We start from the raw sequence: 22195 nt of genomic DNA, 5'->3' as shown, positions 1-22195 counted from the left end.
AATTGATAGAACAATGTAGCAATGTGAAGCAAGTTTCAAAAATGTTTCCTTCTTATCTTTGTCTTGATGCTCATGGTCAACTTGCTGTCGCAATGCCACTGTTTGGTTGGACACCCACTAGCACAACATTTACAGAGGCCCGCGAAATTGGGTCAGTTTATACAAATATTAACTTCTGGATGAATCATTTCAAATGGTTAACCTTTCCCTGATGGTAAATTACAAATTAAGAATTTCATGAGATCATATTCTCCTGGTTACAATGTTTCTTAACTATATGCCAGAGCTTCTAAAGTCTCTTCAAACTACAAACAGGTACAAATATCAACCTTGCAGTGTGTGTGTGTGTGTGTGTCTGAGAGAGTGTGTGTGAGAGAGAGAGAGAGATATTTATGTTTGTAATTGAATTCTAATTATCTAATTCTCATTATTTACTAATTGCTGCTGGTGTCTTCATCAATTACGGACTCCTGTCAAAGTTAATCACCATAGTTTACTATAGCGATATTACTTTTGGTCAAATTAGCGAACATGGTTGAACAGTCTCAAAACAGTTTCTGCAAAAATGTCATATCTAAATTCATCAATTCATATTACCCCACGAATAAGGAATGCATAATGCAAAAGTAACATCATTTCAGATAAATACAGCAATATGGTAGCGGCCGTCTGTAGATCTGCGTCTGTCGGTTGAAATGTGCAAAACAGTAATTTTGAGTATTCTTATTTTAAAATTATACAACATAACTATGCGAGGCTGCAAGACCAAGGATGGAAAAATTAAGAACAAAAATTGTATAATCTGGAATGTGCTGGAACTATACTTTGTTAGGTAGAACTATACTTTTGTTTTTATTTAAATAGTCTAATTTCATTCCAATTTTAGCACTCCATTTAACATTCCAGTTTAGTTGTGAAAGACTGGAGATCGTGTGTGCAGTTCAGCATCTTGTTAATGTGGAGACTATATGTCCTGTGAGTAGAAACTGACACGCTTAGTTGTTGTGATGACAGAGTGCATATTTTCATATTTAGTAAAGTTCTGACTCCTCTTCGAGAGTTGCTAATCATAGTTTGCTAAGGTAGCTAGCTTGCTACGATTTAAGTGACATTTGAATTACTTGGAAATACTGTAAAGAGTTGATAGTGCTTATATTTTGTTTGTATGTTTTACTACAGTTTTACAAGCGTTGAGAGTGGATTCAACCGGACTGTTGAAGATGGAAATGCATGGGGGGGAAAAAAAAAAAAAAAAAAAAACAATATCAAAAAAACCCTGAATTTTCCAAGCTTTCCCAGTTGGATTGTCTCACGTGTTAATTATCGCTCTAGTTTAACATCAACTCAAGCGAGGACAGAATATTTTTTTTTTTTCATATTCATATATTTTCATTAATGGGGAAAAAAAAAAATGTTTCCTTTTAATTCCTGCGGAGTAGAACATGACTTACTTGGTTTCATCCAGGCCGTGTGCTACTTGTTGCTGTGCACGTTAACGTTTAATTAAATCGTCAAGATACTGAGAGCACACTGCTCGGTTTCAAGCCCAGCGTACCACAATTAATATTCATGCGGCGGCGGCGGCGGCAGGACTGACAGGGATTCCGAGGACGTAACCAGGCAACCGGGACCTGACGCAGCGTTCCCGCCCCTCCTCCGGCCTGCTCCGTGCTCAAAACAAGTGATTCGCGCAGCCGCCACACCGTCATCGCTGCTGGGTCTCCGCCGTCGCGTCCGCCTGCCTCCCGGCTGAGGAGGAGGAAGGGCTCCGCTGCAGTCAAGACAGAGCCCCGGAGGGGTGGAAACGAGCCGCTCGCAATCAGAACACCGGGATGCGGATGACGTGACGCCGGTTTGGACTCACCTTGCGGCGCTGCGCCTGAAACGAGCCTGGACGAGGTTGTTATTGATCATCGCGTTGTCACAGCACGTAAGTGGAGAAAGTTTTTCAGATTGAGGTGCATGATGAGCTGTCTTTAAAACTCAATGTTCACGGTTTAAAAGCTTGTGTGCGTGTGTGTGTGTGTGTGTGTGTGTGTGTGTGTGTGTGTGTGTGTGTGTGTGTGTGTGTGTGTGTGGCTAAAAACGAAGAACACAGTAATTGTTTAACAAAGTTGTGTAAATCATTAATTATGTGTACACACATTAATTAATAATTCGCAATACAAATAATACCGTCACAGTCTCTCTTTCCCTTTGGATAAAACATAACTCTTAAATGCATTATTAATCAACATACGACACACAACCCTGTGTGTACGAAAATCCATACAAACCATTTACACTTGCTTGCACAGCCTTTTGTGATATCACAAAATTACAATGCTTTTTCTGTCAACAATATGTGGACGGTGTTACGACTCTTGACCCAATCTAAGTTTACCCTGGTTGTATTTTATATGGAACCACCCCCTTGTTAGTGCGGAAACCATAAAGCAGCTGCCCCTTGATGCTGCTGATCTTCACTAGTTAATCATTTTTGTTCACTTTTCGTTGCCACAACAAACTGAGCCTTTGAGACACAATAATTGACCGTTGATCCGAAGACACGGACGTCGTTTGAGGCCACTCATTTGCGTCCGCCTGATGATCACCAAGATCACATTCTCGTGCACAGCACAATCGGCACATAATCCCAGACCCGAGACGGGCTGGAAACTCAACACCTTTGAGCAGCAGTGACTCAGACGTTTGTTATGCTACAGATCGGAGAGATACCTCACCTCACCTCACCGATTTGCTGCAGTCTCGGTTGTTAAGCGCACAAGCCTGTGTGTTCCCTATTAAGAGAGCCAGACTGCATAACAGCCAAAGCAGGCTTTGGCGTTTTATGATCCAACACCACAAAATAAATTCTCTTTGTGGCAAGGCTACAACTGGATGCTGCTGCCAATTAATTACCCAGCCTTGAGACCAAAGGAAAGTATGTCGCCAGTTTGGACGTTTAGATGAGGAGGATCAACGGCCTGAAAGTGTGCTTCCCTTGCGGCTGAATTTTGTTGCTCAGGATGTAAATTTTACCTCTGTATTTATTATTTTTTTTATTTTAAAGAAAGACATTTCCTCGTGGGCTCTTTGATGGTAGCTCACGTGAACATATTTTGGAAACAGTCAGAGAGCCAATTATGTGGTTGAGTCTTTAGTTTTCATTTCACCAAATCTGGCATACCTGATGGAGCCTTTTCTAAATGTGTCGGATTTGCTTTAATTATCCGTCTGGTAACGGTAATGTTTGTGAGGGAAAGGGACAATTAAGAGAAACACAAACTTGGAATGTGATTGAATGAACCTCCCATCAATCACAATCAAAGCTGACCAATCAGAATTTCTTTGACTCGTTGGGCTGGCTGGCAACAGGTTGAGGTTGTTTTTTTTAGAGTAGGGGGCGCCATTAGAGCGAGCGTCGCTGCCGTGGAGTGAGTCTCAGAGACATTTAACGAAAGCTAAAGGAAAAGTCCTTGGTTTCTGACAAAACTGCATGACCCCGTACGTCACGTCCGCTGATGCGTAAATGCAAAAGTGTTTCCATGACACTTTTGCGCGATACCTCTACATGGATACAGCTGAAAAACCCACCTCATGAGAGCGTTAAAACCTAACAGCCACGTTTGATAGGTTTTTCGAATTTTAGGTTTTGCGCAGTACTGGGGTAATGGAAACGCAGCTTTATTTGTGGTGCTCATCAAATGTGGCACATATCGGCCCCTCGGCAGCTGTGAATATCATTGCCTCGTCAAAGGTAAAACTGTCAGCTCGTCCGTCTGTCACGTCCCTTCAAAGAGGGCTGGAGGCAGGAAACGCTAAGGAGTTTGCAGCTTTTCCACACGGTTGCTATGGAAATGCCGCGTTTCCAAAGTGTGGCAAAAGTGTTGTTGGTCTATTTTTTGATCGTGAGCCTCAATTTCCAACGCTTTTAAGAGCACAGGATGAAATCCAAAATGAAAACCAGCATCTCGCCCAGTTGTTAGGTGTACCTCTCGTTTCGCTACTCGTCTTTCGGACATGGTGGCTGATTTTTTTCCCGCCGTCCACTTTCATCTTTCATCTGCCTCTGTTCTTCTCCTCTCTACAGCAGACAACCTTCCTTTATGAAACAACGATTGTCGTCATCTTCAAAAATTCTTTAAAATGCACTCTGTTGACAGACAACAGGGACATAGCCATTTGTAACAATAAACAAGGCCACAGATGACTTGAGTCGCTCTTTGGGTAGCCGCTTGTAAAGTGCCAGATTAACGATGGATGGAACTCGTGTCCGGGAAGAAGCAGAATGTTTGGAAGAAACGGATTTGGCCACAGACGACGATCTCACGAACCTGAAGGCCTTGACAGAGAAGCTAAGGCTGGAGACCAGGAGGCCATCGTACCTTGAGTGGAAAGCCAGGCTCGAGGGCGCTCGCTTCCAAGAGCCAGCAAGTGGGGAAGGCCAAGTTTTCCAAGCGGGGCCGGAAAGGAAAGAAGTCACACCCAAAGAGACTGAAATCAGCCCTGATCTGTCCCACTGCAAGCTGTCATCAGGCGTCCTGAAGGGGTTTGGGAACCTTGACGAAGCCCTCAAGTGGTTAAGACGGGAACTGGTAAGACAAGGCTTTTATTGGTTAGTTAGTTTATTTTTCTTTGAAGAGTCTGCATACATCCGCTTTGTGATCTCATATTTGGCTTTTTTTGCTGATGATTTTTTTTTTTTTTTTTTTTTTTTTGCAATTACATTCAAAAGTAATTCAAAAAATGTTTCTGAACATTCAAAGATGAATCAGCAATTTTAAATTTTAATGCACCTTTTGAAATGAGTTGTCCCTGGACTGTCGCCAGTCCCATGTACTAATTTTCATTTAACCCTTCCAATTTTATAAACTTCACAACGGTGCTGCTCCAGGCCCGGCGTCAAGAACAACGTCCTGCTACTTATCCAATTAGAATTCGACAATGAGCGCAGCTTCCAGTTAGCGACCAGCGAGCTTCCCGTCCGCATCAGCGACTCCGATTAAGACTCAGGCAACAGATTCTGCTCTGCTCAATTACTCCCTGGCTTGCGAGTCAGTCGCGGCCTTCAGAGGCCAAGCATTCAAGGAGGGACTGGCAGAGGCAAAAACAAAAAGAAAAAAGAAAAAAATATCCTCGCTATGGCTCTGCACAAAGACAGTGGGAAGGTAGGGATGATTGTGATCTTGGCACAGGCTTTTGGGCGAGAGCAGTGCAGCCAGTGGAAATTAAGAAAAACAAACAAAAAACAACCTCCTACCAACATCGTACGTGAACTCTGATTAAATGTTTCATATATTTATGAAGCATTGAAAAATGTTTCATGTGTATTGTCATGTATTTTTGAAACATTCAATCGTATTTTACACGTCCGTGTGGGAAAGCGGCCCCAGAAAAGGTTTAAACAGAAGAAACCAGTAAGTAAGGTTTCTTCACTACCAGTGGGGGTGGAGCCAGTGGTAACGCAGCAGGGCTTCCCATTGGTCACTACTTTCTTTTGTTACAGCTAAACCACGCCCATTGGAACCGCCTCCGTCTCCTCCCAGGGCACTGATTGGTCTGGTGGTGTTCTGACTGGTTAAAATCACGTGCGATGGAAGATTTGGTGGAGATTTTGAGAGCTTAAATTTTAGATGTCAGCTGTGCAGCTACTTGGGGGGGGGGGCTTTAAAACTACATGGCTAGGGCAAGGTTGAAATCACAAAGACTGAAGCAAATAATGCTCATCAAAGTTTTTTCAAGGATCACACAACCAAAAATACTTACACGGTACCTTGGGAGGCAAAGATAAGCTCCATCTAAAGCACTTAGTCTGAGCCTAAAATCATATTATTTCAATGAATGTTAGTGTTAATAATCTAATTTGAAAAACCCTTAGAAATATATATACAATATTAGTTATAATATTAAAGTAAAAATACTAGTCATTTTTTGGAGTCTTCCTGCTTCAAACACAGTGGCACTGAAACCCCAGTGGAGAAGGTAACCTTCTGTCTGTCTGTCTCCCGTCCGTCTGTCTCCCTCCCCTCCTCTCAGACGGAAATGCGCCTGCAGGACCAGCAGCTGGCCCGGCAGCTCATGAGGCTCCGCAGCGACATCAACAAGCTGAAGATCGAGCAGACGTGTCACCTGCACCGACGCATGCTCAACGACGCCACCTTTGGCCTGGAGGAGCGCGACGAGCTGTCGGACCTGCTGTTCGAGTGTCCGGCCACTCCGGGACTCGGACTCTCGGCGCCGCTGCGGCTCATCGGCGTCACCAAGATGAACATTAACTCTCGCCGCTTCTCGCTCTGCTGAGAGTTGCAAAAAAATAAATAAATAAATATAAAAAAAACTATACTGATATAAATATGTTTATATAGGCTGATACAAAGGTCCAGGAGGAAGAAAAGTTATGCCTTCAAGTTTCGTAGTGGACTGGAAACTTTAGCCGATGCATCTTTGTGCTAAATCAGTTTCGATTTTAGCATTATCTTTTAACTTGTTTATCAATTAGATTTTTTTTTGACAGATTTTAAAGTGAAGCTGCTCGGTTTTCTACTCCTCCCTCGAGCGCCTGGCCTCTTGCTGCCGTTGCTCCCCCGCCCTCACTGTGATCTGAGAGGAACTACAGTATGTGGCGTGCGACTGCATGATTCAGTCTCTCTCAGTGCTAAACGTGGAATCCCAACTCGTCCAGACCCCTGTGTCCACCTAATGACAGTTGACTGTTGTGGGCCTTCTGTCGGGTCCTCATAGTTATAATGGGATGTATCATTAGAGGGGAACTCCCTCCTTACCCATCCTCTTTTTTTGGCACTGCGTGGGGTTCTCAGTTCTTCTTCGTTTGAAGTGTAAGAACGTGAAGACCACACTACAGGGAAAACCAGAGCCTGAGGCCCCGAGATGCCCCGCCCACCGCCTTGTGGTCCACCTCACGTTTGAAAAACTTAAAACGTGTGTTTTGTTTTTCCCGAAAATAGAAGCAGGTTCTGGAAATTTGAAGTCGGTGACCAACCTTTCAAAAACAAAGAACAAATTCCACTATACTGGATTAAACACCTCTGTAATAATGACGTAGTGATATATACTGATATAGCCAGCAAAAGACGTTCGTTTTTTAACCCAGCTTTCCTCAAATAAATAACTTTTTCAGCCTTTCATTTGCCATCGGGGCGAATAAATGCCACCTCTCTTTTGTCCTCTTCTGTGTTGCGCTGCAATGCGAACAATGACGCCTTAAAAGACAGTAACCAGAATCTCAGCTGCAGAAAAATGAATTTCTCCTGCATTACTGTGCACCCCCCGATCCCTACCCCGGCCCTCCCGCACCTCTCACCTATTCTGCTTTAATCTGTGCGAAGCTTGAAAGGAACTTGTGTCAACAGCCGGGACGCTGCACTCCTCCTGAGCCTCATCCCTGTGGGAAGGCCTGACCTAGGGTGTGTGTGTGTGTGTGTTTGAGTGTGAGGGTGGGGCGGGGGGGGGGGGGGTCATGCGGTACGGCATGTGAGATTCTGTCAGCGTGAGCCTCCTCTGATCCCCGGAGGTCCCCCTCTCAACCTGGAGGGGCCCGGAGTGGCACGTCGCCAATGACTTTGCTGAGCCTCCGATTTTCATGCATGAGCGCCGGCTTTGTGAGAGCCGCGCCTCAACCCGACGGTCAGGCTGCCTCACGGCTTGTCATAACGAGCCGGCGCTGCTCATCCAAGTTTTCTACTTCAGCCGTATTGAAGCCGGGAGGGTTTTTTTTTTTTCTCCTGTTGCTGAACGAGCCGTCGGCATTCAGACTGATTAAGGGCTGCGGCCCAAATGCTCCACCTACAGTGACCAGAAATGAATTAGACACGAGACATTTACAGTTAAAAGGTCCCCTGTAACAGCCCACTATGCAATGTTACATAGCAATAGTCTGTCTCTACTCTTCCAGTACAGGAGTGAGAAAACTCTTGCTAGCTGTACTTCTTCCGAAAGTAAAGATTTGCCCTTTGTTATGTCATAGAGTGCTCACTGTTCCCCGCCGTTACCACGTCCCCTTCCAACCATGCAGTCAGTACAACAGGAAATTAAACACAACTTTTTTTTTTTTTTTTTGGTGGAGGGTGTGGACAGAGGGCTAAATACGCTGTACCTTCTAGAGACCCGCAGATCGAAAACTACCATTCAAGACGTGGCTCATGTGACCTCTAAAAACCAAAGATCTGACAACGATGGCATGAACCCTGTCAATTGTGGAGGATGACAGCAAAGTTAAACATGCTTTTCTTACTGTGAGGGATCCTGTCTTTGTCTTGTGTTCAAATGTTTAAGACTGATGTTGCAGGACAAAGACTGAAGACTTGTGAGAGTCTTGAAATGTGGCTAAAAGGATGAGATGCTTTTTTTTTTTTTTTTTTTAAATCATAGTGGAAACTGAACAGCAGCACAACTTAATGATAAATAATAATTTTTAAAAAATCATCTATTTTTTCTTCTTTGGTACAATTTATTCTATGCAGGATTTTTTTTTCTTGGCCATTTGAGACTATAAAGAGACTTTTTAGTTGCAGGCCGATCACAACCTTTTCAACTTTTTCCACGTGGAGGGAATTTGTTCTGAACGGAGTGCACACTCGTGGCTGGTGCTCAACCACACGGTTAAACCCCGTGGAGAGGAGGAAGCCCGATTTAGACGGCGCTCCCGTGTAGGAAATGAGATTTGCAACGTCAGAGGAACACTTGGAGCGATTCCTGGACACAAATTTAACATGCGAGGATCTATAAATAACCTTTAAATCTGGTTCTTGTGTGAGGTATTCATTTGTGAGCTGAGAAGGAAAAAAAACAAAGGCTTGTTGCTTGCAGATTCCTTAAGATTTTGCAAGCAGCAACATGTTTTTGTATGACACAACAGAAAATAAGAGACAAATTATGACCACTTCAGTTGAATTTGATGATTTTCTTTTTGTTTTTTTGCTTCTAGTTATTCATTGCAAAAATGCTACCTAATTAAAAAAACAAATCACTTCTAAACCCACAGTAAAAAAAAACAACAAATTTTTTACTGACTATTGGAATTTTCTACAATGTATTTTCAGAGGCCCTTTTTTTTTCCTTGGATTTTTGGGCCCATTGCATTTTTTTCTTGCTGCAGTACCTCAATTGGCAACTGGGAAAATCGGCACCATATTGCCAGTCCAGTATCCAGTTTTTATAATACATCAATCAGCTGGCCACAGCTACTTCCTGGCTTCATCCCAACTTAAAGGATGCCGATTGGTTGGGCGGAGTGCCATTGTGTCATCAAGAAACGACTGAAAGCCCAGTCTGCTGCGGGCCGGCGTCAGTGGGTTGAGGACCGGGAGCGAGACGTCTGTGAGGCACGAGTTAAAAGCCGCAAGGGGAAAATCGCACGAGCACTCATAAAACAGCACGAGGGCTCGGGGTGACTTAATTACGCTGACTGATCGTTTAATAATTTAACTCGAATGAAGTGCCCTAATGAGTCGTCCTGCTCTGAAATTGGATTAAGGCAGCCAGTTTACAAGGGGGCAGCAATTAGGCCTCTCCCGAGCAGCTGTGAGAGAGTAAACACACTTTAAACACACCGAGTGCTTGTGAAATAAAAACCATTTGAGGCAAACTACAGAGGAACAAGGGGTGTCCTTTCTTTGCTGGTCTCATCCTGGGTTTCGGAGTCCCAAGAGTGTCAGCTCAGGTGTTCCAGGTTGTGCAAATACTCCTTAAATGACTCCCTTTCCTTGAGAGGAAAGAAAGAAAAAAAACCAAACAGACAGCACTGATTCATTTCACACAAATCTAACGGCTCAACCAATCGTCGGAGGCTAAACCCAGAGCAGAAAAACACAGACGCGTGATTCTGCTGATTAAACTCAAAGCGAAGTTTCACATGAGATTAGGTGCATCCAAGCAGGCGATCGGTCACAAGGGATCAGGATCACGCCGTGAGAAAACCTCCAACTCTGGGCGTCACTCCGGGCACTAAGGAGTCAAGTTAAACCAGGAGGTTAGTCTGGGGCCGCAGCGGGGAGGGGGCGGGGGGATAACGACGTGTTCTCGGAAGAAACGACAATGTGCACGGCTTTCAAAAAAGGTAGCTGTTATTTAATAACCAGGATTTGCTCGACAACTGTACTTACAGTTTATAATTACCCGTCTGTCCGTGACAGACAGTTGGCAGCCGCTCTGCAGTGAAAAGGCACAATGACGGTTAAATGCGATGCGAGAAAGAACAAAACAAAACTGAATTTCAGGGTGACCTTTGGGGGGGGAGGGGGTACAACCGACTTTCTGAAACCAGAAATTCCAACATGGGCCCACGAGTGGCGCCGTCCGAGGACGAGCTCGCTGCTCAGTGTGACGGCGAGTGAGAGAGCTTGTGCACTTTTACAGCTTTTCCGGGGGGGGGGGGTCAGTTTGAATAAGGCAAACATGTTATTTCAAAAAAAGGAGAGTAAACAACGATAACCAATGAACGATAGTGTAAAGCAAAGTGGTACACAGAGCAGATAAAACACAAGTACGTGGATGTCAAACACGTGAACACGGCAAGACGACAACGCCGGACAAAAAAATGAAGCAGGTCGCCCTTGAAACCAGAGACCTCGCTGGTCCTGGTTTCGTCAGGGTCTTGGGAGGAAGGTGGGAACGGGGGTTGGGGATCACAACAGAGACTAAAATATTCTCTCTAAAAAAAACTATCTGCTACATTGCCGTCAGCTGTGGCAGATACTGCCAATAAATCCGTACAGAAAATAAAAGATCAGAGGCCGTGAATCCCTCTGCAATGCAAAAACAAAAAAAGAGCCAACGGACTGCATGCCATCTACAGAGTCTGCATAAGTGCATTTTGTTGACTTCATGTGTGTTTTGGTAACAGGCTGAGATTGTTTTTTTTGTGTACACTACCAGTCAAACGTTTGGACGCATACATCATTTTCATGACTATTTACATTGTAGGTTGTCACTGAAGGCATCAAAACTATGAATGAACACATTTGGAATACGTATGAAACAAAAAAGTGTGAAAAAAACACAAACAAGTTTTATATTTGAGATGATCTAGAATAGCCACCCTTCATATAAAATCTATATAACATAACATATTTAGGTATTTAAATGTTTTTTCTTTTGCCACATGAATCGACATATCTTGGTCATATATTTGATGTCTTCAGTGTGCATCTACAGTGTAGAAAGTAGTCAAGATAAAGAAGAAACAGGTGTGTCCAAATTTTTGACTGGTAGAGAGTGTGTGTGTGTATGTGTGTGTGTGTGTGTGTGTGTGTGTGCGTGCAGGGAAAACGAGGCATCCTCTTCATAATCAAGAGGAAGGAAAAGAAAATGTTCAAAGAGCATCAGGTCACGGCCAGGGACCACCTTCATCTGATCCGCTCAGCTCGTGCCTTCTGTCAGTTCCAGGAGTCGCTGCCATTCTGTCAGCTTTCAGAGAAAGAAAAAAAAAACAAAAGAAAAAAAACACACACACACAAAACAAAAGTCCCTTTGGTGGCTCGGCTAACCCCCGATTCCCACTGAAAGCATCTGCGGCTTGGTCGCGGCTCCGCAGCAGACCACGGTCATTAAAGTCAGTGTGCAGGTTCACACTGGGTGCGGCGCGGCGCGGGCGCGTTTCAGAAACTTCCCAGAAGCCAGAAACCAACGGCGCCGCTTTGGAAAATTACGCAGCCGTTTGATTTTTCAGGCTTGACGCGTCGCGACCGCGTCAATCGCAGCAGGTAGAATCATTCAGGCAGGAAGTCATTGACTGGAAAACACGGTGGATGCCGTTGATGTTCACCGTAACGTACAATGTGTTTTTTTAGTTTTCATACGTGCTGTATTTTACTGTGAAACGTCAACGTGAGGCATTCGGCTGTCAAACAATAAAGCAAATTTCACTTTAACTCTGAAAGTATAAAAAACAAAATGCAGGTACACTTTAAACACCTGCATTTTGTGCGATAGTAACAGTTTGGTTTATCTAACACAGCGATACTTGAGACACAGTTGGGACGGTGAAAAGAGTTTTGTTTCACTGCTGTTTTCTTTAAATACACGTGAAACTACCTGGGTTGTCGCGTGATCTTGCAATCCTCGCTTGAACCCATGGAGCTGCCCCCGCCGCGCTGGACGCCACCGCTCGGAAATGCATTTGGTGTGAGAGGGTTGGGAGAGGTTTCCCGCGCCGCAGCGCGCACGCAGCACAGACGCGCCCGCAGATGCTTTTGGTGTGAATCCGCCTTAAGGCGTCACGCCCTCCTGGTCCATGCTGCAGCCCAGTGCTTCGATGTCGTTGCTGATGTCGGTGATCATGCGGTCCCACTCGTCGCCCTCGGACGCTTCGGGGCCCTCGTCCGAGGCGGCGCTGCCTCCGCCCGTCCCGTTGCCGTTGGTGGTGGAGTCCGAGGCCGAGCTGGCGGCGCGCCGGTAGCGGCCGAAGCTGTCCGTGATGATGCCCCGGCCGTCCTTCACGCCGATCGTCTCCAGGAAATTCTCAAAGTGCTGGCTGTCCTTCTCGGGGATGAAGGGACGCAGGCCTGCAGGGGGGAACAAGTATCACGCAGATGATTGCGGAGCAGAGTGATATAATGACTGTGTCTGACAACAAGTGGGTTTCCTCGACTGTGATTACAACGCACATCTGATGCATCAATTTGAGAAAAAAAAAGCAAGGGCAGCCACTGCACTTAAAGATAAACCTGCCAAACATGAGTGGGAAAACATTTTTTGCAAAAGCAACATCACTCCATGGGAAGACAGTCATGTTGGAACTGCTTCCAATTAAGATTTCAAGAACAATAAAGAACATTTTGCAGGAATCCTTATCTGCGTTTCCATTACTTTTAGAATTGTGCAAAACGAAAAAAAAACGAAAAAACTAAATAGAATTACACCTGGATGATTGAGAAGCTTCACAGACACTTTTTCAAACATCCATCTCTTCTATCGAGCGCCGCTGAGTTCAAACACGCTGAATCTGTGCATCCGAGCGTGCAAGGTGTGCGCAGTGGCCGTACCCAGCAGCAGGAACTTCCTGCTGTCCCCGTAGAGCTGCCGCAAGTTGATGCAGAACTCGTGGATGGAGGAGCCGTTGCGGTACTCGTGGAGCAGGGTGGCAAACTGCTGGATCTCCTGAGATGACAGTTTGGTCCGCAGCTGAAAAGTGGGCAGGATATAAAAATAAACGCATTAAAAAAAAACAACAACAAAAAAAAAACTCAATCAATCAATTCTCAGACGCACAAACGTGGACATACGGTGGTCATGTAGTCCTGCAGCAGCTCGGCAGCCGTGGTGCTGAGCTCTCCTTCACTCGCCGTCTTCGCCTGAGGCGACGCCGGCGTGGAAGCAGACGGGGAGCTTTCCTCCGCTTCCATGGAGCTCTGAAAGGGACTGAGAGGAGAGAGGGCGCGACCCCGGTCAGTGGTCACAACCTTCAGCCAGCTCACCAGTGTTGTAGTCAAGAGCACCACACCACACCAACCGAGACCAAGACATTGTCAAGACTAGAGAGTATCGAGACAAAGAAAAATAACAACAAAACAGAAGAAATGAGCAGTATCTTTTTTTAAATTCAAGTTTGCTTCTAAATCGAACAGAAATATCTCTTTTCAGCAAGGTATCTTTTAATAATGTTGCTGCATCGCCAACTATTCTGAACCATTTTCAAAAAAAAAATAACAACTTTAGTTCATAAGCAGCTGGATTCTTTTCTGTTAGTATCGTGTCATTACAGTGTTGGCTGAGTCTCAACTGGTCTTGATCAAAAGTATCAGGCCCGTCCAGCCGGAGACCGAGACCAGACCCAGTAAAAATGCCTCCGAGTCCGAGACAAGACGGAGCCCCTTAAAAAGTGGTCCGGAGACCAAGACCAATCTCCAGTACTACAACACCAGCGCGTCCCGTCAGCACATGAGCGGCCTTACAATGTGCTTGGTTCCTCTTCGAAGGCTTCCTTCACGTCCACTTTGTTTGAAGAGTCGTCTGTATTGAGAAAAAAAAAAAGCCCAGTCATTACGTCGGCATTGCATTTTGCATCTTCTCGCTGACCTGTGTTTTAATGTGATTTCCCTCACCGCTGTACAGCGAGAGGTGTCTGGTCGGTGTGGTCGCTCCGTCGAAAATAGCTCTGTCCAGGAAGTCGATGGTCGACTCCGTGTAGACGATCTGGAACACCTGACTGAGCAGGAGGCACAACTCCTCCGCTGCTGCCTGAAGACGAGCACAAGGAGGTCAGAACATGGCTTCTCTGGGAATACAGGTCACAACCCCCTCTTTTTTTTTTTAAAGAAAAAAGAAAAAAAAAACCCTCAGCAGGGAATGTCATGATGCAAAATGAAACCTTGTTATCGACGGCCAGGACCAGCAGACAGCAGACTTCCACCAGCACAGCACCGCTCTCTGATAGGGAGCTCAGCGTCTGGGACTTGTTGAGATCCGGACACGAACTGGGACACGGAGAACCTCCGGAATCCTGTGCTAAAAACAGACACACGCACCCAAAAAAACCCCCACCCCAAGCAGGTCTGATTATTACCTGAAACTTTTCAATTTTAGAAGTTACTTGTAAGCCAGTGGTTCTCAAAGTTTCTCTGTCACGTCCCAACATTTTTCATACCCCCCACACCCCCAAAATTTGGGGCAAGAAGTCCCAAATTTGACGTGGCTGGGTCTTGAGGGATCCCGATGAACCTGCAAGTGGTCCCATGTCTCTAGGACAAAGTTAACTTTTGACCCCATAGACTTGCATGGCATAATGTAAGCAGAGCACAGTTGATGGGGGGGGGGGGTGATGAGGTGCTGGACAGTAACAGGAACTTCTATGATTCAGCTTCATTGAGCAATAGTCAATGAAAAGCGAAGCAAACGTTTCCTAAAACTGATAATTACTTTCTGTGAGCAGTGTTTCGCAATGACTACAAACTGGCTGAGCCAAGAGGAAAACGATGTTCCTTCCTCTTCCTCTGATTACTCGGTACAGAGAGAAAGAGATCCAAGAGTGGCTAAATCATTCATGCGCCTCTGGGAAGAGAGAACCTTCTCATTTTTATTCATGGCCACATGATCTCTTTCAATTTTGTCTTTAAATGACTGAATAAAAAAAACGATCCCATGCAGAAATCCCAGTCTTGTTACAATAACACAATTGACTTTTATTGGATTTCTTACCTGTTTTGATCAAGACCAGGTGCAGGGAGTCGTCCCTGATGTAGGAGACGGCAGCGATGTCGTGGATGGGCACCCGCAGGATGATGTCCTCGCCGTCGCGCCACACCAGCTTGATGTTGTACGCCGACAGGCTCACCACGGCGTCCTGCTCCGCTGTCAGCTGGCCTGCCAACTGATGCGACTTCTGGAGGCCACGGAGACGCACGGCGCCGTCAGTTAGCCATGTGTTTGCAGTGAAACACTCAAATGGGCCATTTAAAAAAAAAAATAAATAATAAAAAATGAAAACTCACCCTTGCACTGTCGATGAGCTGCAGCATTTCTGTGCGGCTCGATGGGTTCAAGTATCCTGGAACGGACGTCAGCTGGCCCAAATACTGAAGAGCACAAAACATGGACAGACTCTTAATGTGGAGACTGGGACCTTCACTAGCAGTCAAAAGTTTGGACTCAAGTTTTAAAACATGTTTTATTCTTAAATTCTTCAAAATAGCCACCTTTCATAAAACGTATATTTAGAGTTATTTAACGTTTTTCTTTGCTGCATAATTACATATATCTTGCTCATATATTTGATGTCTCCAGTATCTATCTGCAGTGCAGAAAGAAGGTGTGTCCAAACTTGTACTACGTTACATCATATTTCAGACGCAGACGTTGGTGGGTGCTTATCGTGTCTGATCACAAAGTCCCACCTTGACCTCCTTCTCAATGTAGTCATTGAGCAGGATGTCCGGGTCGATGCGGTGGTCAGGCTGCGACAGCGAGAAGGTGTGCAGGGCCCGGCGCTCCGTGGCTTTCTCCTGGGCCTTCTTGTCCCGCCCCTTCTCCCCTTTCAGGAACACTCGCTTGAACGGAGACACGATACCAGGCTGTGAACGTGGACAGGGACGGAGGGATGGTTAAAAAAATGAACCAAAAAAAACCAAACGCGACAATTAGACAAAGACAAACCACAGTAGGAAACCGCACCTTTGTGAGGGCTGGTTGCCTTCTAACTGAAGTCAACAACACAAGTGAAGAAAGTTTTCACACCATGTTTGATGTGCCCTGTCGGTGACTGCTTCTTTGACTACGCTGCTGCGCTCACATGTACTGTTACCCAACAGGCGGTACAATGTTGCTCAAACGTCAACGGCAGATTTGCCGCGCGGAAACGCACATTTGGCAATGCAGGAGGGATCAGCGGTTCCACAGAATGCCGTTTCAGCAGTGAGCAGTTCTGTTGTCACGGGAACATTTAGGTTTTTCGTCGCTAAAACTTACATTAGAACCTGTTCCTCTTCAGCAGCAGAGAAAAAAAAAAAACTCCATCAGCCTTTTACACCAACTGTAAAATGTTGAAACTGTTGCTTCCCACCAGCTGAAATGTGCCCAGTCAGAATAAAGAACAACTCAAAGCAGTGTTACAGCAGCCTACCTCGTTCTCCATGGGCCCGCACTCTGCAACAGTTGCCGATTCGACAACTACCAGCTCGGTGGCACCGCCAGCCACTCGCTCGACAACACACCTGTCGCCTGCGCTCACAATGAGCAGCAGCTGTCGACTGGCCGGCCGTTTGACACACTAAACCCGCGAAGACAAAGAGCGTGCCGCCGCCGCCGCTCACAGTAGAAGCAGAAGGAGACAGTGATGTCTGTGAAAAACATCTCGACAGGAAGTCAACAAGCCACAGCTTCCTGTGTCTACACACACATTCATGTTTTAAAGGACGCAAATGCTTATGGGACGTAATGACAGGGGTCCAGTAGTGGGCACAACTTCTGGATGAAAAGGGCATGATGTGACGATTTTTACTGTTGTGTCAATATTTACTGGTGAGGCGACGACAGCTGCCCGCCATCATTCACTCCCGGTTCAACTCTGTAGACCGTCAGAATGATATCACATAGACCACAGATGTTGCTGCTGCAGCGCTGTTTGCATAGCACATTTAAATGAAGGCAACAGTGGAGAGCTTCATAGGAAGGTCCCTCTGTACTGCTGGTGGGCAAAACATATTAAATCAACCTTTAATTGTTCAAAACAAATACGCAACCCATATAAGCGCTACACAAATATTTTTTTCATGAACAATATGCCAATATTTGATTGCAAACAGAGGAGCACAACCTAGGCGACAACTGATAACTACGCAGCTGTTTAGGGCCAACACATCAATATTTCACTGCTTCTCGTTCTTGGAAATTGGAGACGAAACCTCCATCAAATGACCTGCAGTTAAAGGATACAGTTAATAATTTTAAAGTTTGTCATAGCTTAAACAAAATGTCCAGTAACATTTCATCGGGTCATTAATGTTATTGAAAACAATAGCCATTTATCCACTGAATAAGAAGTTCATTTCTTATGATATAATTTTTTTTTTTTTTCAGATGGCCTTGACGTGCCAAAACCTCCAGATATGTGTGACGCTTTAATACACAGATCCTTCTCAGTGAGTCGGAGGAATTGTATGTGGCTGTTGTCCCTCGATCAGCGTTATGGTGTATTTTCATCATTGGAAAATGCGGTATGCTATCACCACCAAGTGGCTCAAACCAGAACTGTTTATGTGGGAACATTTGATGTGAACTGTAAAATCAAAACCTCACGTCACCATATCGTAACATATAGTACCCTAATCCTATCTACCCACCAAGTTATGAATCTTCAGTCTACGCTTTGCGTTTTGCATCATATATTACACAAAATCCACTTCATTAAAATGTTCAAACAACTGGCATCCCTAACCTGTCATCGAACTCCCAGAAAAATGAAAACAGAATACCTTTCACCATTTGTGATGTTTCACATTTCACCAAAAGATGTGTGCAAAAACACCCAGTTCAGGACTGTAGGTCTTTTGTGATGTCACACAGGGCTCTGGCACCTGTCCATGGTTAGTGACAACTGACCCAGCCAGTTGTAGGATCCCCTACTGAGACCGCCTTTTAAGGTGCATTCTTTTGATCCACTGTCAAACGTGTCAAATATACAGTAATGTATTATTGTATATGTATTATTATTATTATCATTATTATCATAACTTCTTTCTCAGACTAATATCTCGCACAGACAGACATGAAGTGGGGGAGACAGGCACAGCATTACACTGATGATGCTGAACACACCGAAACTCCGTGGCCGATGACTCGACCACCACTAACTACTGAATTGCATGGGTGTGTTTTCACCACCGATTAGGTTGTCATGTAATGAAAGACGGTAATCGTAAAGGTAGGAGACAGGCAATTTACCTTGGGATTTCTCACAGCTGACTAACTTTTTTTTTTTTAAGCCAGACATTAACTTTAGGATGAAGAGAGACGCGTGATAGTCAAAAATCAATACTGAGGGAAGTTATCAAAGATGCCTCATATATTTCAATCAGTTACCCAGAGCAAAAAACTTTGATTAAACTCACCTGATTTGGCCATCTAGTGAGTTAGCATTCGAGCTAGAAGACTACTACAACTACAGCAGTAACTCCACTGTCCACTTACCTTTTTCACTTTTTTCACATCATCCTCCATTTCTACGGCAAGGGTCTCTTCTTCATATTCACTTCGCCTGAGAGTTCCGAGGCAGACAGAGTCGACGAAGCTCTTTCCCTGGACTCATCTGACAGTAGTTAGCACGTTAGCTTAGCCTAGCATCGGTAGCTCAAACTGATTGTCGGCAAACTGAGAAGACAGCCGAAGCGCCATCCCGTCCTTCACTCTGTTCCGTCACCCGGAGATTAAACGCCGATGTCTCCACTGATTTAGAGCGGCGCACCACGGTGTCCGAATGACTGACTAAAGAAATTGTGTGTAACCGGGACAAACTCGGGTGGGACGAGCAAAACTTTTCAATCGTGCCGCCATTTTGGGCGTTAAATTGTGGCCCAGCATGCATTGCGTCCCACAAACCAAAACAGCTGCTACCGTGTGGCACTGCTGGCCAAACGACAGCGTCTTTGGCACAGGCTTTGACAGTTTTGAAGTCGTAGTAGTGGAAAAATGACGCCGTGTTTCATTGTAAGCTATCGTGCCCTGAATGTTTGAATTTGGCCTCTCATTGTTGACATTGAACAGAGACAAAGTAGTCAAGAAGAGACACAAACTTGAACTTCCTAGTGATTTCAGGTGTCCATCCATAATATTCAGGATAAATATGAATATAGTGTTAAAGTAGTTTGGAAATTAATAGAGCAGTGTGTAGTTTCCACCCTTAATATGACAGCTTTGCAATCATCTTAATACTTTTTTTTTTTTTTTTTTTTAATTGCATGTATTGGACACAAGCTGGAGGGCAGCTGCGACTGACAGGGTTCCTGTTTGTCTGGTATAACCTCAAAAAAGGTATGTTCATATCTTCAAGTAAATATACTTTTGAAAGTGAATAATTTTGTTCTGCAGCAGTAAAGTATCAGCTTTCATTTGTAAAGAATGTGTGAACACAGTACCAATACTTTGCACTTTCAAAGACTATATTTATTTTTCTCTTCTGGGATGAACAGTCTGATATATGAATTTACAGTAAGGCTTGACATTACATTTTCAGCATAATATTTCTCTTTTCATCTAAAAACCAAAACATACAAAAAGAACGTTAGCACCATATGTTATTAATAATATTCATATTGTTCCCGAAAGTAGGACATCAGTTTTGCTTCATCTTTTTTTTTTTTTTTTTTTAAAGAACAGGGATTCCATTAAACAAATAGCTTACATTTTATATTTAACAACCATAAAGAAATCTCTCCTTTTATTATCTGTGTTACAACATAAGTTGTAGAACCACACTTTCATTAAGAGGCTACATATTGTAGCAAATCTGCTTACTGACATTGTGCCAACATAATGAACCACCCCGAAAGCCGTCCGCTCGGTTAGAGGAGCTTCTTTATACTTTTGTGAAACACACCAACGAGATAACACAATCTAGAAGTGGACTTAAGTATAAACAAAGCAATTTCCCATTACCTTTGATAACAATTTCAAAACTCAGCAGCAATTATTATAACAACCATAGTTGCTCCAATGGAATAACAAATCCATTTTTTAACAAAATACTACAGCCAATTCTACAATAGAAAATAAAAAATAGATACACACAGATTAAGGACATATAGATGACAGGAATTTACAACACGGCAATCACGTTCTATATATTATTTTTCCCCTTAATTCCTGTGTCAGAAGTATATTTTTTCTCCTGTGCAATTGCCCAAGAAAATGCATTTTGTCATCCACCAGGTTCATTTTCTCAAAAAGGAAGGAAATAAAAAGATCCTAGTGCAGAATGAACAAGTCAAACGAAACGCAGTTTTGCTCAAAGCAAAATGTTCGAGACAAGAAAAAACTGTTGCTTTTGGTGTGGAATTGAAAATCAAAGCGGCACCATTTCAAGTTGAGTTGTACTGTAAACTGTGGATTTGAGGTGCTAGTTCCAGAGCTGTTTTTTCCGAGACTGCATGATCGTCTGGCAGAGTGAGCCGGAAGGCTTTTCTCTCAAAAAAAAAAACAAGCCGTGGACTGCGGCCCACACTGCTAGCACCTTGTGAATGTATTATTCAGCACCAGGTTGTTAACAAAATACAAATCAGGATCAAAATCAAATTAGAGAAGAAAATGCACCATTTGATCATCTGAACGGACTGCTTTGATTGGGAAACCAGATGTCCTTGACACAAAGTTAAAGACCTAAACCAATTCTACCAATGAACCTACTGCTACACATTTATGCATAAATCATAGGGTCTGTTGCGCAATCGAGAGCACTTACATGCTGAATGGTGAGGGTCACCCGATGAGTTCTAAAGGCATGCTGGAAGGTGGCAAGAACCAGAATATGGCGTTACTAAAAAACAAAAAATGCATCAGTGTTCCATTTTAATCCAGTTTCAGTATTTTTTTTTTGTTTATCTATCTGGGTTTTGTTTTTTTTGCGCATTTTGTCGTTACTGACCCCTTCCCTTGTCACATTTAACGGCAGGCATTAACGTTTTTGGCTAGAGGACGTAATGGTCACACCAGACGACACAAAGTTTACATGTTGGCACTACAAGATCATTCATCGTTGCAAGACCGAACAAATGAAAAAAGGCATAGACTAGAGTACAAAACAATCTTTGTCCAAAGAGTCAGGTGTGGTGGCTGGCATTTTGTTGAAAACCATCGATCAAATCAAACAATCTGGAAGTAATGCCTGTAAAACTCAGTCCAAACTGCCACCTCAAACCGAAGTGCTGAGTATTGCCTCACTTTTTCCCACTGTTACTTTAAAAGAGCCACCCGACTGGGCTTCACACGGTACCAAACATGCATGTCACGCGGTGAGGTTTCCCTTTGTAACACCGCAAGAAATAACACAGTCTTGCTGATAACAACCATGTCTGGAGAAAAAAAGAGGTTCAACTAAGTATCAAGTATCGCGCCGTGAGATGGACAGAGCTGAGACCTCGTCTTTGTCTGATCCCTGGATGCAGACAAGAGAACATAGTTGTTTGCCACTGTGTAAGTGAGTGTGCTGGCACGTGACAAGAGCAAACACCGAAAAAGACACCAGCATTGTTGCTTTGCGGACCTGGCTGCCATGGCTGGATCGAAGCACCCAAAGTAACGAGGCGTAAACAAGGCACAACAAGGACTGAACGGAACAAGCTTGCTGTTGAAAGCTGCTCTTGCTGTGTGCCGAGGCTTTGTCGAGGGAAGCGGGGGTCTGGCCGCTGGGGTCGTGGCAGAGAAAAGACTTCTTTTGCGACCTCATTCTCGGTGTGCACGTGTAACGTGGCAACTCGGATGGCACACTTTTAAATGACATAAAGAAGCAGCCTCAGCTTTCTTTCTTTCTCTGTGTGTAAACAAAAACAAATATGTGGAGAAAAAAAAGAAAGAAGGATAAAAACAGCTCCAATCTTTTCCAACTTATTATGTATTGGCATATTGTTGAATTGCTCTATAGAAATAAGTACAATACTGTGTTTTATTTTAAATCAAAAACTCTTTGTAGACTTTAAATGAACAGATTATTCTAAAACAGAAAGGTAATCATAAATACCTTGTTATGATGAAGCACCAGTAAATTAAATGC

The 22195-nt window shown here is 44.1% G+C and overlaps 2 protein-coding genes and 1 long non-coding RNA gene across 4 annotated transcripts; 1 reads left to right on the top strand and 2 right to left on the bottom strand.

The window, feature by feature from the left end:
• Nucleotides 1-1596: 1596 nt before the first annotated feature.
• On the bottom strand, nt 1597-8286 carry LOC142900403 (uncharacterized). The gene is made up of 4 exons (XR_012928889.1): nt 8234-8286; nt 6112-6278; nt 4368-4574; nt 1597-1879 (listed from the first exon to the last, which is right to left on the bottom strand). It is a non-coding gene; the product is annotated as an uncharacterized LOC142900403 (long non-coding RNA).
• Nucleotides 1768-6992, top strand: fam167ab (family with sequence similarity 167 member Ab). Its single transcript, XM_076044676.1, has 3 exons — nt 1768-1930; nt 4073-4577; nt 6019-6992. The coding sequence occupies exons 2-3, from the start codon at nt 4239-4241 to the stop codon at nt 6280-6282; spliced, it is 603 nt and encodes a 200-aa protein (XP_075900791.1). The 5' UTR covers nt 1768-1930; nt 4073-4238; the 3' UTR covers nt 6283-6992.
• A 1760-nt stretch (nt 8287-10046) lies between the features above and the next one.
• Nucleotides 10047-19006, bottom strand: ccm2 (CCM2 scaffold protein). 2 transcript variants are annotated; one of them, XM_076044593.1, is made up of 10 exons: nt 18622-19006; nt 15831-16007; nt 15429-15512; nt 15136-15319; nt 14309-14445; nt 14043-14178; nt 13893-13950; nt 13224-13359; nt 12984-13122; nt 10047-12503 (listed from the first exon to the last, which is right to left on the bottom strand). In XM_076044593.1, exons 1-10 carry the CDS (start codon nt 18649-18651, stop codon nt 12208-12210), a joined length of 1377 nt encoding a protein of 458 aa, XP_075900708.1. In that variant the 5' UTR covers nt 18652-19006; the 3' UTR covers nt 10047-12207. The 2 variants fall into 2 exon arrangements, with proteins under 2 accessions (XP_075900708.1, XP_075900709.1); XM_076044594.1 differs by lacking the exon at nt 18622-19006 and adding an exon at nt 16556-17423.
• Nucleotides 19007-22195: the final 3189 nt, after the last annotated feature.

This window comes from Nelusetta ayraudi, unplaced genomic scaffold (genome assembly GCF_046127955.1).
Source record: "Nelusetta ayraudi isolate G7.1 ecotype Tasmania unplaced genomic scaffold, CSIRO-AGI_Nayr_v1 ptg000082l, whole genome shotgun sequence".
In the NCBI taxonomy this organism is placed as follows: domain Eukaryota; kingdom Metazoa; phylum Chordata; class Actinopteri; order Tetraodontiformes; family Monacanthidae; genus Nelusetta; species Nelusetta ayraudi.
The sequence above is the reverse complement of the archived record's forward strand: the minus strand, read 5'-3'. Positions and strand labels throughout refer to the sequence as shown.